Source organism: Protomyctophum parallelum (assembly GCF_964188405.1).
Source record: "Protomyctophum parallelum genome assembly, chromosome: 1".
NCBI lineage: Eukaryota > Metazoa > Chordata > Actinopteri > Myctophiformes > Myctophidae > Protomyctophum > Protomyctophum parallelum.
Genome location: NC_139697.1, coordinates 37314345 through 37331432, shown reverse-complemented (window position 1 = coordinate 37331432; position 17088 = coordinate 37314345). Strand labels below are relative to the sequence as shown.

Below are 17088 nucleotides of genomic sequence, written 5' to 3'. Positions count from 1 at the left end.
CATTATTCCTATCCTGTCACTCCTGTTTTTTTAGTTTTTTTTTTACTCCAGTCCAAACCGTCTAACGGTAGTCTAAATAAAACTACATTACCCTGAGGTCAGTGCGGGCAGGATGGGATGTGCCAGCCAATGAAACGGCAGCTACTGATGCTGCCAGCCAATGAGAGGGCAGCCAGGGGACGTGACGACACAGGCGTTAGGTCCTTTTATGCACGCTCTCTCTCTCGGGCTCAAGCAGAGATTCGCGGCAAACATTCAGTGAGAGCAGACTGTACGGCACAGCGCTACAAGGTGGGTGTGACTCGCAAGACAATTGTTTTATTTCGCTTTTGTGAAAGTACTATTAGATTTAATGAGATAACATCACGTTTAATGGGCGCCTCGTACCGTTAAAACGCATTGTTTTTCATTATGAAGGGACGAAAGAGTCGAAACGGAACGTTGCATCCTGTTTAATATGACTGCAATGATTGTTAACAGCCGTGTGTGTGCGAGTGTCATCTGAGGCGAAGGCAAAATGTGCCCACCGCAAGTACAGACAGACGTTGGTCCTCAACAAGAGAAATGCTTTGTTTTCAATGTGTGTGTGAGTGACTGTTCTGTGTGCTTACTGCTCGTGTGTGTTGTTGGTCCAAACTGGCACCAGGCACCGTCGTCAAACGTCGGTGGCTCGACACGGATGGAATACTAATTACAGCTGTCATTATGTCACTTTAATTAATCACATTTGATTCTCTTTATGAACCACCACAGTCATACGTCTATCGATCGCGGACGACAATCTACATCTTTGCGTGTGCAAGATAAGAGCCTTAAATCATCTATGTGTTTTCATAATTGCCGACAAATAAGCCGATCTCCAAGCTCGACGATCCCAAAGCGTTAGATTTCAGTTCCTGTGGGGAAATGCACACGCGCACACATTGTGCTGCTTGCTGTGAACGGGCGGAGCTGTCTCTCGTTTTCTTTGTTTGCAGCTGCTGTCTCGTGCACGCGGACGCGCACACACGCGGTCTGTCATCAAATGAGCCTTTGTTTTATTATCGCCGATCGTTCTGTCGAATAACTGCACTGGCCATCAATACCCTCATTGTGACATTTAGAAGCTACCTTTGAGATTATTTTTTAATTTAATTTTAGCTAAGTAACTCATTAAATTGCTATTGTGGCGTTTACTGTTGGTATTGTGAAATTGGGCATTGGAACGGAACGTAATTATTACATACATTAAAATGTCATATAATAATAATAATAATAATAATAATCTGCAAAAGTACCACTTGAGCTGCCAGCATTAACGGCTTAACATTTGGTGAGCATGGCTCACAATGTGACAACAGACATGTTGTGAGCTTGTATTGTAGATCAGTTATTTTCAGCAGAAATAAGGGGTGGGGGGCTATATACCCTGGGGACTGGTCATGAAAGTATAGGCCTAGGGGTAACTGGTATGGTCACCCCTTTTCCATCTCGCCCCACTACTCTACCTAGCTGTAAATAACAAACATAATTCATGTTGGTGATTATATAAAAGGTATTATCATATTTATGTTAAGTTCACTCTGTAGCCATTTGTATGCCATTACAAAACATTGGCTTTGGCTACATGGAAGAAATGGGTTTAATAAAACGATAATTTCAGGGAGGTCGGAGGGAAATACCTAATTAACTGTTTACTACATTAAAACATTTCGCGGGGGTGAGTTGGAAAAGGGGCGAGTTGTTTGGTATTCGGCCTATGGGTATACATTGTTGTATTCCTGTTGCTTGGCAATGCTGGCTGTTAACAACTGGACTGGATTATCCAATTTGGATTTTTAATTTCATTTATAAATGGAAACTGGTTTTGTCAGGCAACAGTCGTATTGTGTTCTGTTTCTGGCGGTGATGACAACCAGAATGGAATGAATGTCTTGGGCATTCTTTCTGCCAACTGTGTTGGCAAGCTTGATTGTGGTCGAGATTTGTTTTTCTCCAAATTATTCTGCAGCTGACACATTGTGCAAGGAACAGGTGTCTTGACTTGCTCTCTTTGTATTTGATATATCTTCTTTGGGATTCATCAACAAAAAATGTGACCGCATGGCCTGCCATGCTGCAGTGCATGGCGGGCCCTGGTCCTTTTCTTTACAGAATGTATAAGCTTTAGAATTATGTTTCATATGTGGGAATCTGAATATTTGAAGATATGCTTATTTCAGTGTCGTTAAAACCTGAACTCAAGACAGGCCGAGACCTGGCTACAACGTGGCACCAGCCTTTGTTTCAAGTGCTTGGATTTGAATAGATTTAATTTATGGATCGTGTGACTGCAGTCCTTTTTGAAAGGCTCTTTTCTCCCTTTACACCTCGGGTGAATTGCTTTAATTGCTGTGAGCCTGAGCTAAATGTCACTGCTCTAACAAAGTGAAACGGATGCAACACGATCAATGTGCCATGCGGTCAGGTGTTTTATGAATGCCAAGGAAGGCATTCTGTGTTGTGTGGAACTGTGGATGGATGGGCGGTGGTTACTTGCAGTGCTCAAAACTGCTGACAGATGGTGGTGTTGTGCCTTTATTTTCAGCTGGCTGTAATCTAGTAGCTCCATGGGAACGGTGGTGTTAGAATCGGCTTTATTGTTACATCACACAGGTTTACAATGTAAATTGTGTGTTAAATTCATTTCTGTGCATAGTTCCATCACACTTTTCCATGGAAAAAGGGGACTAAGGAGGGCAAGTGTCCACTAGAAGTCACTGTTGGTCTGTAGGCTACTAGCAGTAGCTGATCCCAATCATTTCTTTGAGTGCATGTTCTTCAGTTTTTAATGAACATTAATTCTGGCAGTTTTATTGGGCTGCATTTTATACACTATACAAATGTGTGATTTGTGTGTTCTTTTTTCTTTTAATTTTTTTTAGGTATATTAACCCACTATCCACAGTAAATATGGCAAAGATGGCTGAAGGTAAGTTATTACTGTTTTGGGAATAATAACTCAAACTCTATTTTAACCATGATGGATTCATCAAAATTTCTGGTGACTGATATTGTCCTAATATGTGTGGGGGGCAGTATGACTTGCCAATAAATGCCTCATTATTGTGTTTTTCCCTGCTTGGCAGAGATCGTGGTGAAGGAGCTGGACAAGCGGGCCTCCGGCCAGGCTTTTGAGGTGATTCTGGGGGCTCCAGTACCTGATGGCAAAGGAGAGTTCCCCCTGTCCCCCCCCAAGAAGAAGGACGTCACGCTGGATGAGATCCAGAAGAAACTAGAGGCTGCCGAGGAGAGACGTAAGGTAAGACTCATCAAAATGTCTACTACGGTAATTGAACTGTCATATTTCAGTGAATCTTAACCCATTTAGGCCTGACGTCGAAATAGATTCTTCAATTTACAATTTACAATTTAGGCATTTAGCAGACGCTCTTAATCCAGAGCGACTTACATTTAAGCAAGAACAAAAGCATGGGAATACATCACATAAAAGCATTTATCAATATCATGAAATATGCGTAAGCTAAGAAAGTAACAGTGGAATATCTATATAATTAAACTATACATACACTATACATATAAACTATACATATTTACTACTATGCTATACATATGTACTATGGCGTGCTATAACTATATACAATACAATTATAGTGCTGTCTACATAACATGCTATAAGTCTGTGTCAAATGCTATCTAAGCCAACAGAAATGCCATCTAAGGGGTTAGGGTAAGTGCTATGGGCTATGGGCCAAAAATAGCAGACCTACAAGCTCACTATGAGCTTGTAGATCTGCTATTTTTCAATAGCTAAAGCATAACGTAATGCTAACACCAAAATGGGTTAATTTCAAATGTTTATCGTCACCAACTCTGTCAGGTTCTTTTTGTAACTTTTATTATACAGTAAAATGCATTGAGACCAGAATCCCTTACACAAGTTGATATAGATTCTTATCTTTTGGGGCCCCAATCAAATCCTCATTGTTGATTTAAAGATGTCAAAACGAGGCCAGTTGACTGACTGCAGCCGTCAAATCTTCCATTGTCCAATTTAGGTGAGCATGTTGGCTGACAAGTGACACCCAGTGTGGTGTTCCAACTGCCTCAAGGTTCAACTTGAGTAATATTTCAGTTACTGTTGCCTCTACTGTCAACTCAAACCAGTCTGGCCATTCTCCGTATCATTATCGGCCACAGAACTGCTGTTCCCTGTATTAATTCTTTCCCTGCACCATTCTCTGCAAACCCTAGAGATTGCGTGTGAAAATCCCAGTAGATCAGCAGTTTCTGAAATACTCTCACCTGGCAGGCACCAATAACCATGCCACGTTCACCTGGCAGGCACCAACAACCATGCCACGTTCAAAGTCTGTTTAAACTGCAGCAGATCATGTTGACCATGTCTACAGTCGATAATGCACTGTTGCTGCCAACAATTTATTAATTGTGACTGTAATTAACATGCATTTGGAGAAGTGTCTAAAATGGCCGATTACTGTATATTTCAATTCAAATGGGCATGAATGTAAAAATTACAATATTGCCAAAGCATCAAGTGCAATACAAATTAATATATTCTGTAATTGAAATTATGTGCAAAATGTTTTGTAACTAAAGTGCAATACAAAAATTTCAGATGGACATAAATGTTTGTTAAGTGATCAGTGAACCCTTACAAATGTAACCTGTTTCAGCCGTCGGGCAGAATTCCATCAGGCCAGACAGAATCCTCACAATTAAAAGCAATACATTGTCGCTGTCTGGTGAGAACCTGATATGTCCAGATATGTTCAGGACTCAAATTCCAAAAAGGGCAAAAGTGGTTCAAAAAGCTGAGAACGAATGACATTGTAACGTGTTTGTCTTGTAGATCTGTTATTGCTACTGTGTGACACTAGTGACTAGTATGACCAAAAAACCCAAAGTTTAAATATGGAGACAAGAGGTTTCTGTATGACACTACAATATAGTTCTGTAGGAGTTCTATATTCTGATGCTAATTTTGCTACTGAATAGTACAGCAACGTAATCTCTTTAATGCAATGAGTGCCACCTGGTGGACAAAATTGGGGGCACTTGGGTGTCACAGGATGCAATCTTGGACGCTAATGGCAATAGCGCCAATGCTAGTGATCAAAGGCGAGGTCCATCCTTGCTCCAGAAAACGCCAATATTCCAATGACCGGAAAGTCTGAAATTACCTCTGGCGATCTGATCAACACCACGGACAGCGCCGTAGTTTCAGAGAAAAGGCTGTGGCTTATGGTGGCCGTTGAAAAACCCTTGTTTTCAACAGAAACGCCCCCCCCCCATGTCGTTTCTGAGATACAGGGCTTTAAATGCAGGGCTTAGAATTGAAGTGGATGTGCGCATCTTCAAAATGGCTAGCAATAGTAGCTAACGATGCGGATTACAACATGGATTAAAGAATACAAGCGCTTAAAAACGAGAATTCCTGGTTTGGCGCGGTATGGTACTAATTTAACCCTACTGTTTCTGGCAGACTACGTGTTTTAATAAAGAAGACATTTTCAGGTCTGTTGCGAATTTGACGCGAGAACCGCTTTAATTTTACTAGTTTGTTCTCTCATGGTAGGAGGAAACTGGTATTCTCACTTGAAAATATATTTTCTGTTTCAAAGCTATCTGACACTAATTTTACAACCTTCAGATAAATATATAATTTGTTTCCTGGCAAGTCCTGTTTAGTAGCTTCTGTGTTGGCAGACATGATTTTATTTATAGTGATTTTATTGATTTTATTTATAGTGCCATGAGGCAGAGGTTCTGAAGCAGTTGGCAGCGAAACGTGAGCATGAGAAGGAGGTCCTTCAGAAAGCCATGGAGGAGAACAACAACTTCAGCAAGACTGCAGAGGAGAAGCTCAACCAGAAGATGGAGGCCAACAAGGAGAACCGCACAGCCATCATGGCAGCCATGAACGAGAAGTTCAAGGAGAAGGTAGCATGATATAGTTTAACCACTTTACACCAGAGCTTGTTTATCGGCTGTGTGCACAACTGTAGTCCCATGCCTGTATCCTGTTTTCCAATAGTTGTTTGGCTTTGCAACAGATTAACATTGTGTCAGTTCAAATCTGCTGCCAAGCCTATCAAGGCTATGGGAAAATGAGCTGTAAAAGCAAATGGTATGTCACCTGCTAAAATCCTGGGACTACTAAAGCATTTTGGGTATTATGTGAAACTAGGGCTAGTGATTTGTATATACCACCTCATGACTGTTGCTTGCTGAGGATTGAACATCTCTTTTCAGCTGGCAACATGCCATTCTAAATCCTGATTTGCTCTGTCAAATGCTGTCCTAAAAGCTCACAATGTGGTGTTGATTACTATGATATGGGCTGTACGGTAGAGCATGAATTAAAACCAAGCTAAGTGCTAACTCAAGTGGATGACAGTCTACCCCATAACTATAACAAAGAGCTATGGTGATTGGATAGTTGGTGTGATTGAGTATGAATTACTCTTCTCTGTTTTTGTTTATCAAATTCATCAGGATTATTCCACTCATGTTCTGAATCATTTACCTTTTTTGTCTTTAGGACAAGAAACTGGAAGAGGTGCGAAAGAACAAGGAAACCAAAGAGGGCACCTCAGAAGACTGATGTGTAAAAAGGGGTGATTGTTGTATAGGGTTTTTTACGTATCCAAAGATTGATTTATTTTTCGTTCTATGGCCAGTATTTTTGTTGTATTCACCACTACCCACCTTTTTGAAGCAAGTTGAGAACAAAATACTGAGGTCCCACTTTGTGAAATCCTTCTGTAATCTCCCTCTCTGCAACTCTCTTAAGTGTACTTGGCGCTAGTTTCTACATGGTGAAAACTATTACCCCTGCTGCGCTTCGTTTGCGTCTAATCCAGTAGTTCTCAAACGAGGAACACTGATAACTCGGAGCGTACAAATGGAATCAAATGGACCTTCGGGTCAATCTGCTTCCATTTGTACGCTCTAGAGTTGCAGACCTCACTACCTTGTCAAGGAGCCCTGAGGGTGCCTAGAATCCAACTTTGAGAACCACTGGTCTAATCATTTTCATACAGATGTGTAGCTTGTCATTTTGCAGCTTATGCCCTTTTGAGGAAATTGGTGTTCCTATTATCCCGTTCTGGGAAATGCATGTTATTATGCATAAGTCATTTATATCCTATCTATTCCATAGTGCACTTTGGTTAAAAAAATGTCCTTGTGATCCACCTGTCCTTGGCACTTATTGAAGTAGCACAGTTTTCAATGTATGAGGTCTTTGAACTAGTGGCTTTGTTAAACGTCTTCAAATGGATTAGATTTTATTCAGCTCTGTGCATACACTGTAGTCCCCAGCTTATCAGAAAGTGAGTTACCTGTTCTCCCTTATAGCTTTGTTTGACTTGGCAGCAGGTTTAAACTGAGACTGCAATGTGACCACCTTCACATGTTTCCCGGTTCAAAACTGTCTGCCAAGCCAATCGAACAAAACTGAGGAAACTTGCTTTTGTAAATGGCATGAAGTTTCAGACAACATTTACTGCCATTTGTTAGTCTGATGCATACATTTACTGGTGTAATTATTAGATCTTTACAATGACATGTTTGGCTTATTTTGACAGCGTCTGACATAATTTAAATGTTTTAATTTCCATGATGCCAACACGGAAAATAATTGGTAGACCCAATATAGGAAGTGCAGTCACACTGTGAAAACGCAAGACTACAGTTGAGCCTAATTTATGCTTTGTTGCATACTGTGAAAACGCAAGACTACAGTTGAGCCTAATTTATGCTTTGTTGCATGACGTGTGTCAAAAAATAGTCAACCTACAAGCTCACAAATGTTGAGGCTTGGGACATGTGATGAGTGCTCTTGAATAGGATGTATTGCACTACTGCAAGTCCCTCATTGTATCTGAAGATAAGAAGGCTTGTGCACTGAAAGACCTGCACGTCAGGCTTTCACTCTCTTTAACCTTGAGGACAAGGGGGGGCTTTTGCTGAAATCTTACAAACAATTGAGATCAAATGTATGCGAGCAGCGTTTGAGCTTGTAGGTCAGCTATTTTCAACACTGACACTGTAGTGAGTATTTGTGGGCTTCATGCACAGTTGTCGATTCTAAACACTTTTGAAGTACTTAACAGGGCTGTTGGTTGTTTTTGTAGATGGCAGGTGTATCGTGCAGCTTTTTGCGACTTAAAATCTGCTCCTATTTGCTACCTTAAAGGCTAGTTTATGCTTCATAGGACTTGTAAAATTTGTTTACTTTTCCAAATTCGTATTGATTTTGTTTTGCACAAATTTGTCTTCAACTGGAATAAAATGTGATGCACGTTAACACTTTTGTTTTCTATATAAAATGCGTTAGTGTTGGGTCATTTAAAAATTGGCCTTAAGCAAAGTTTTCATGTTTGTGCCGCTGACCTTTTTGCTTTTTGTAAAAGAAAAAGAGGGGGTTGTTTCTAAGCACATGACTTATTGCTGTTTAGCCGTGAATTAACTTTGCCGACAATGTAAATTGGGACGCCATCTTGGTATGACATCACTCTCTACACATGGAATGCAAAAGAGCAATACACTTCGGCATCTGGATAGATATTGACTTGAACTGTTGTACTAAAACAAATAAATAAAAAAATGTGAACGCATGACTATTTTCCTGCTTTTTATTTATTCTGAATTGGGTACTACAGGCCTGGTCGTCTGAATACTGCAATGTTCCAGACCACTGCTATCATAAAGCCCTGCTGTTGCTTGACCTTTTCCCTGTCAAAACTTTCAGACTTGTTGGCCACATAAATGCTACACCTCTTGTGATTCACAAGAAGGCCAATCTAAAAGTTCGACGTTATGAACGTAGATTGTAGAACATTCTGACTGACATCAAATGTAATTTTAAGCTTGACTACCAAAATGGACAACATGCATTATTTTTTTCTCCCATAATGCAAAATATGACAGCGCCGCTCCGCCCCTTAGATTATGGGAGCCCGTTGTGGACAGTCTAGCCACTGGTTGACCTTTTACCAATGGGGAGAAAGTTCCAGTGTCAATATTGACGGCTTTGCCAAGCTGTAAAAATGCTGACCATTTTGACTTCTTAATGTGCTTTTCAAATAAAAATTACAGATTAATCTGTACTGTATGGCAATTTACTGTGAGAACATGAAAGCTATTAACATTTTAAAAATGTTGGAATCTTCCAAAGGGGGGCATGGACCTAGCCTATACTTGAGTTTTTCCTCTTTTGAAGCCCTGTTCCACTTAAAGTAGTGTGAGTAATCAATACAGATTTGGGGGTTTGTTTTAAAATTAAATATTTAAATTACTAGGTATTGTAAGTGTTTTCAAACTTTTTCAGGTCAAATGTTGTGGTCAAACATGTGATGTGAGCTTGCAGATTGGCTAAGTGACTGAATGGGGGGGCCATGGAACAGGCCACAGGACCACACTTTGAGAACCACTGGGCTAGAAGTCTTCTCATGGGTGTTACTGGATAAAACATGAGATTGGCATTTGGATACTGGAAAGAGTACCATTTTATTTGTGATCAACACTATTTCAGTTATTTCTTTTTTACCATATAAAACTAAACATGTAATAAATTAATATTCAAATAAGATCAAAGTTCAAAACAAACAATATACCGGTACATGCACATTATGAGCACAAAAATACAAAACTTTTAAAGGAAAAGGATTGACAGACTACAATTTTAATTTCACTGTACTAATGCATCCTGAGGTAAAGCATTTCTGGACCTGCCACTGACCTTTGTTTTCAGCCCCTCTAGTCTAAAAAATCCACCTCAAAAAGTTACTGAAAAGGGAAGTATAGATGTGATCTGAAGGTTTTCAGCTAATCTTTTGACAGTTTTTGTCCTGTTATAGAGTCAATATGTGCTTGAATCTTAAGAACCATGTATATGTATTCATTGGATCCTAATTGTATCGAAACGTGTTAATTTGTCCCTGTAGGTTGTTTATTTCAAGGTTGTTTTCTTTATTTCCATTTTCGGATTTGGTTAGGATTGTGTAAGAAAGGGTTTAAAATGAACCCCATGGGACATTTTTCTTGCCGGTTACCTGGCAGAATCTTAAAATACACCCTTCAAGGATTCAGAAAATAACTGTTGGAACATAAAAATCCACCAAAAAAAATTGTAAACAGAAATATAGATCCGGACATGTTCAGCTATTTTTGTGCAGTCTTTGCCCCGAAATAGTCAAGATGTGCTTGAATCATCATAATAACCATTTTTTTAATTCCTTGGGTCCTAATTGTATGGAAACATGTCAATAGTTATGCTGCTCTTTATTTGCATATTTAGGTAGTAGGCCTATGTGTAAGAAAGGGTTAAAAATAAACCTCTTGGGACATTATTTTTTTTCTTGTTACCTGGCAGAATCTTAAAATAGACCCTTCAAGGATTACAAAAAACAACAGGTGGTGTTAAAAAATCCACCCTATGTGCGTGAACCCCGTTCCATCTAGACCAGGGGTGCCCACCCTTTTTTGACTTGTGAGCTACTTTCAAAATGACCAGCTCAACAAGATCTACCCACGTGAAAATAGTTTAAAGGAGAATTCCATACTAAAAGGCTTTCTTACCTTTCTTTGTCGTCGTTACGTCCCCATCAAAGAGGTCCAGGTGTTATTTTGTGCAAAAGCTCCTTATTGGCTATTTCCCCTACCATAAGCCCTAAATGAATTGAATGGGGTGTTGTGCTAATTCGCTTATTTCCATCTAAATAAGTAGTAAAGTGTGCCCCTTGGGTTATTATTTACATTATGAAGAGAGGATATATACAAAAAATATATAATTTTGAGCGATGGAAATAAGCGAATTAGCACAACACCCCATACATACCATTCAATTCAATGCAATTCATTTAGGGCTTAGGGTAGGGGAAATAGCCAATGAGGAGCTTTTGCACAAAATAACACCTGGACCTCTTTGATGGGGACGTAACAACTACAAAGAAAGGTAAGAAAGCCTTTTAGTATGGAATTCTCCTTTAAATATGTACCTGAGGATGCTTTAGAATAGCGGCACTGGCATTACATATAAGACAAATGCACTTGGAATGGGAAATAGAGGGGGAGAAATGGAATAGGTAGGGGTTTTTTGTATTTAATTTATAATGCTACCGATCTAGCCCCTGATCTAGACTACTCATGTTTGCCTCAGATAGTTGTCATAACGTATGTGTTGGTGCCGTTTCTCGGTCTCTGTCTCCCTCTACTGTTGTGTTGTGTGAAATACTGGTTAGAATATCTTTTTGCCATTTGTAATGAAGCTTGAATTGATTAATGTCCTAAATGACAAAGATTTGTTGGCCAGGCCTCCCTGTAGTATTCTGAGGACCCCTAGGAGTCCCGGACCCCCTGTTGAAGACCCATGCTGTAGGCTAAAACACTGCTACTCCTGTGAAATACAATGTTGATTCTCAACTGGCCATAATGGAAACTTATACACTTGTAGAGGACAGTGTTGCTTGCTTGTCTATGAGTTTGGGAAAGAAAAAAATAATAATCAAGAAGGGTTTATTTGTAACTCATACAGGTACAAGCAAAAACAAACAAACAAACAAGACCTGCACCCCCTGAAGACAAGTCTTCAGATTGCGGTGCATTACAGTCGATATATTGTGGCTATGCATTAGTGTTGTTTCACAGTCTTGCAGAAATGCCACACAAATATTTCACTGCTTGTACCTGTATGAGTTACAAATAAACCCTTCTTGATTTGGTTCAAACTTATTGTTGTTTTTTTTTGTTGTTTCTTTCCCCAACGGGTGCAGGTCTTTTCCGACGGGGCAATGGTCCGACAGTGTCGGACTATTGTGGTCCAATGGTCCGACACTGTCAGCCCCGTCAGCTATTTGTATGTCGGAAGAAAGTCCGCCTCCCGACCGTGAAGGGTGATGATCACTTTTCACTCATCAGAAAACACAAATGTTACAGCTGAGACTGTCGTAAACAATACAGAGCCACCTCCCCGACAATATCATAGAGACAGTTTGTATATTTTTGGACCACAATTCTTATGAGACAATTTTAAGATGACCCCATGTTATTATCATAGAGAAAAAAATCTGTGAACCAGGGGATGAGAGTGACGTCAGGACGGAAAAACGGGTGCCCCCGTTCTGTTTTTCTCACTGTGGTTTCTCACATATACTGTAACATATACATTACATAGCAATTTGTTTTACCTTGGTAAATGCCTGATTAATAGTAGATGCTTTGTCATCTTGCATCAACTTTTATTTACCTCTGACGGACAACGTGTTTTGTCTTGAGGGGCCTTCCTCAGCGTTGACAGCCGTATTATTAGAATGCATGTTTCTCATGTGATTTTTCAGACCTTCGTTTACAACAAAGCTTTTGCCACAAACGGCACAGCTAAAGGGTTTTTCCCCAGTGTGAACCCTCATGTGCTTCTTCAGATTACTAGTTTGACTAAAGCCTTTGCGACAAAATGGACAGCTGAAGGGCTTTTCTCCTTCATGAGATCTCATGTGTATCTTCAGGTTTCCCTTAAGACTAAAGCTGTTGCCACAAACTGTACATGTAAAGGGCTTTTCTCCAGTATGAATCATCATGTGTTTCTTCAGATTACTTGTTCCACTAAAGCTGGTACCGCAAACTGTACAACTAAAGGGTTTTTCCCTTGTATGAGTCCTCATGTGCTGCTTCAGATTTCTATTCAGACTAAAACTGAGACCACAAACTGTACAGCTAAAGGGCTTTTCTCCTGTATGAGTCCTCATATGCTGCTTCAGAGTTTCATTTAGACTAAAGCTGTTGCCACAAACTGTACAACTGAAGGGCTTTTCTCCTTCATGAGATCTTATGTGTATCTTCAGGTTTCCCTTAAGCCTGAAGCTTTTGCCACAAACCGTACATGTAAAGGGCTTTTCCCCTGTATGAATCATCATGTGTTTCTTCAGAATACTTTTTTCACTAAAGCCGTTACCACAAACTGTACAACTAAAGGGTTTCCCCTGTGAATGGGTCCTCGTGGATGGACATTCTTTTGAGGATTTTATGTCCTGGAACATCTTGCTGCTCAAAGACAATCTTTGTCCTTCCACATTTGGTGTCTTGTGTGATTTTGGTGTGACTGACTGGGATTCCCTGGTTTGCTCCCACTCATCACTGTCTTCAGTGTCAGATTCAGAACAGTGTGAAGAGGGGAGCTGGGCATCACTAGTTGGTTGTGATGTTTCACAGTCGTCTGCATCAGCTTGTGTTTCAGTGTGTTCAGCTGATGTGCTGGCAGGAGTGTCTGACACATTGTTTTCATCAACTTCGTCTTCAATTTTCACTGTTAGCAATATTGTCTCATCATCCTCTGGTGCTTCAATTAGTATTTCTTCCTCTTCCTCTTTAATCTGTGGAGGCTCTGGTTCCTCATGGACCATACTGGTGCCCCTCTCCTCCTGTTCAGGGGGAAACTCCTCTCTACACCCAGGGAAGTGCAGGACGTCTAGGAGACAAATAACGTGATGGTTCAAGTCACTAATCAGAACAATAAACTATGTTGTCTTTTCCATGGAACGCAGAGACTTTTGCATGCAGTCTCAATTTGGTGTAATATCAAACATTTTGAGACAGAATTGAGTTTGGATGCTCTCTCTCTCTGTCTCTCTCTCACACTCACCACAGTACTCATACTAAAATGTGCATTGCAGCCTCCATCCTTTGCTCTATTAATTCCGTGCCATGCAGCCTGTATGCACCCAGGTGCTGGTCATCATGATCGATGATTAACGCCAAATGCATAGTATGTATTTTATTAGGTAAAACTATGGAATACGTATACGCCTATTTATCATACATCAGTCAATTGAGCATATTTTAAGCTTAGTGAAAGTTTTATTCAAGATATGCATTACCCGGCTAATTTACTACTAAAAATAAAATAAAATACCAAAAGACTGGCTAAAAATGTTTCCCTTTCCCTGGCAGTATTATCTTATGACAGAATATTCTGCAATATATTTCCAAGCTTAAGATGAGAAGCACACCAGGAGCATGACTAATAAATGATCTGGAAAATGCATGGAGAAAATTTCACATCAAACTACTCATTCTGTGATGCCTCATTCATAAAAGGTTGATGCTTTATCGACGAGCAAAATGTGCGTTCGGTGTGGATGTACCGTACTCATGACATAAAATACCTTATCTGCCATTTATTACCATCTTTTGCCATTGACGTCACAGATATTTACACTTCTATCATATTTAATCCACCGTAAAATGTTTAATTCACAATTACTTACTAGGGACGAACAATAACTAGTCTACTTTGAAATCAAACCAACCTTGCATAGTCTCCAGTATTGTTCTAAGTTCAAATATAGCTGCAAGCAGCGATAAGGCTGGGCCAAGAAAGAAGACAATACGCAACAAGAACAATATGCACAAATAAGACTCACGGGCTGAGTTATAGGTACCCGGATTTGAACACACGACCTTGTGGTCCGAAGGCGAGAGCTCAACCAACTGAGCTATCTGGACACAGTCAGTTGATGCATTCTTAACAGTAACATTATGCAGTGTTTTTGTGTCCTTGTTTTGGGAATGTGACTATCCATTACTAGTGTGTTTTGCTGTAAATCTTTTCACGTACAAACTTCTCTTCAACATTGATTTCAGATAATGGTCCATACCTTGTGTGTAGAACGTTTCACGCAAATTGCTCAAAAAACCAGGCAGAAAACCAGGTATAAGCATTTTTCAAACTGCTCAAAATGGCGGAGAATCTGAGGGCGGAGCTTACTTGTCAAAGTGACAGATGTGTTCCCCATGAGTCAAGGAACATGTGGAAACAAGTGCCATGAATTTTGGCCAAATGAGGCATGAGTTATGACTGTTCAAAGGTTTCATTTTCAAAAACAATCTATAGCACCACCCTTTGGCCTATTGCCTGGTTTCAGTGCTAATTGGCATGACCCTCTGCCATACTGTAAACTAAGTGTCATAAGCAAATGACACTGCATGTATGCATTAGAGGCAGAAGAAGAATCTTCACAAACCAACAATTTTCATTGGCTCATAAAAACTTCATTTTTTTCACTTAAAAGAAATGTAGGCCTACTACGATTTGTTGTCCGTATAGGTCCAAAGTTTTTGTGCATTTTGATCAAAGATCCTGGGAGGATTTAACTGTTTTTCATATAATTCAAAACGGTGGGTGATCTAAAGGTCAGAGGTCAAAAGTCAGAACACGAAAGTTGTTCGGCATGAGGAGACACATATGTGTATCAAAGTGTCATTGCCAACGGTTAAACAGTTCATGAGCTATGCATGTTCAAAGTTTGCATTTTCAATTGAGTGCTATAGCACCACCATTTGGCCAATCGTCATGGGCTTCGCATAGTCACCGTTTGGCATGGCCCTCTACCAGATTACCACATTTCGCAAAAACCGACTGCACGGTTCAGCCAGAACAGCTATTTTTGGCGGAAGGAGAAGAAAAAACCCCACAAAAACAATAAGTGACCAAAGTCACTTTGTGACTTCTTGGTCCCTTAAATATTCTATTCAATAGCGGCAATGTTTTGTTTCTTTAACTTTTCATTAATTATTCTAGTTTATTACTTTTATCAGTGGTACTAAAAATTACATTAAAATAAAAATAAATCTACACGTAAAAAATGATCGACTTGATTACCAACACTTTTGTCTTCAGAATGTAACATACCTTGATGCCTTCTTGCCAAAAAAGGAGACTCTGGTTCCTTCTGGACCAGACTGTGGCTCTCCTCCTGCTGTTCAGAGGACACCTCCTCCTTATACACAGGGAGGAGTTGGAGGTCTAGGAGGAGAGAGGAGGTATACATTAGTATTAGTAGCTTACATGTGAGCATTTTAAGAATAGTTTAATTATGATGATGCTTGACCCTCTAGACACATTATTTGTGACCTTAAGTGCAATATTAACTGAGATTTAAAAATAATGTAGTGGACTCACTTCATTGAAAAAAAAACAACATCACTGTGTTTCCTTCTATCTCGCTCACAATTTCAATCAAGGGCTTTATTGGCATTAGAAGACATACGTTTGCATTGCCAAAGAAAAAAGTGGAACAATAGGCTTACAATCAAAACTGTACGTACAATTGAAAGTCAATATCTCCAATAAAACAATTTATATGTACAGAGATCACCCGATGCAGGAATACACACAATGATTAGTCTTTAGGCTGGTTGTGTTCCATTTGATATCCTTCTATCACAGCAGCTCACACATCTTGCTGCTGTGTTTGCACATTGTTGTACTTTGCCCAGGCCCAGCAGATATGGAGATATGGGAGATTTTTTTGTCATTAGTCATGTTTCAAAATCTCTCTCTCTCTCTCTCTCTCTCTCTCTCTCTCTCTCTCATTATGCATTATAAGACAGTCAGTCTGGTGTTTGTCTCATTGTTAAACTTATGACGTGTTGTATCTGTATTCCATGTAAATACAAACCAATACAATTAATTAACATGTGGTTGAGAGTGTTTTAAACAACCTGCTGTGTGTAGTTTGCCGTCCATCAGTGTGATGATTACTGTGATATGTGGCTCCAGTAGTGTTTGTCGTCTCTCTCGCTCTCGCTCTCTCTCTCTCTCTCTGGAAGAGCTCAGCTCACAGATCAGCTCTGCAGCTGCAGTCCAGCCGCTCGCTGGCAAGCTTCCTTCAGCTGTGACAAATCACTTAGTTTTTTTCCTCCAAAACGCACAATATCTCCTCTCCCACCGACATCAGTTGTTCATTTACCGACGACCTGAGAGATTCTATTCTATTTGACACATGTCAAGTACCGGTAGTTTAATGAATCGACATCTTTCATTGTGGTCTCTAAAGAACAAAATTAAGAACGCAAGCAAAACAGATTTCCGGGTCCCCGTGAATTTCGCGCATGCTCAATAAAACAACCCAGGCATGTTTTTTACTCTGTTTTTTAAAACGGTTGCCTTCCGCCACCTGCTGGTGAAGGCGTAGGCCTACATCACTGAAATAAAGTTTACCCAGTTAGAAGTATAGGGCACAAGTTCACTCACAACTATAAGTAGGCTACAACCTGTTTGACAGCTACTAGCCTATGGTAGCA

At 40.0% G+C, this 17088-nt stretch overlaps 2 protein-coding genes across 2 annotated transcripts; one reads left to right on the top strand and one right to left on the bottom strand.

Annotated features, from left to right (window-relative positions):
- Window positions 1-243: 243 nt before the first annotated feature.
- Window positions 244-8628, top strand: LOC310872866 (stathmin-like). The gene is made up of 5 exons (XM_083785037.1): window positions 244-291; window positions 2904-2950; window positions 3108-3280; window positions 5752-5943; window positions 6545-8628. The coding sequence occupies exons 2-5, from the start codon at window positions 2932-2934 to the stop codon at window positions 6605-6607; spliced, it is 447 nt and encodes a 148-aa protein (XP_083641163.1). The 5' UTR covers window positions 244-291; window positions 2904-2931; the 3' UTR covers window positions 6608-8628.
- Window positions 8629-12031: 3403 nt separating this feature from the next.
- Window positions 12032-16584, bottom strand: LOC310872795 (uncharacterized protein). Its single transcript, XM_083784930.1, has 3 exons — window positions 16504-16584; window positions 15695-15808; window positions 12032-13471 (listed from the first exon to the last, which is right to left on the bottom strand). The coding sequence occupies exons 1-3, from the start codon at window positions 16529-16531 to the stop codon at window positions 12246-12248; spliced, it is 1368 nt and encodes a 455-aa protein (XP_083641056.1). The 5' UTR covers window positions 16532-16584; the 3' UTR covers window positions 12032-12245.
- Between the last annotated feature and the right edge of the window lie 504 nt (window positions 16585-17088).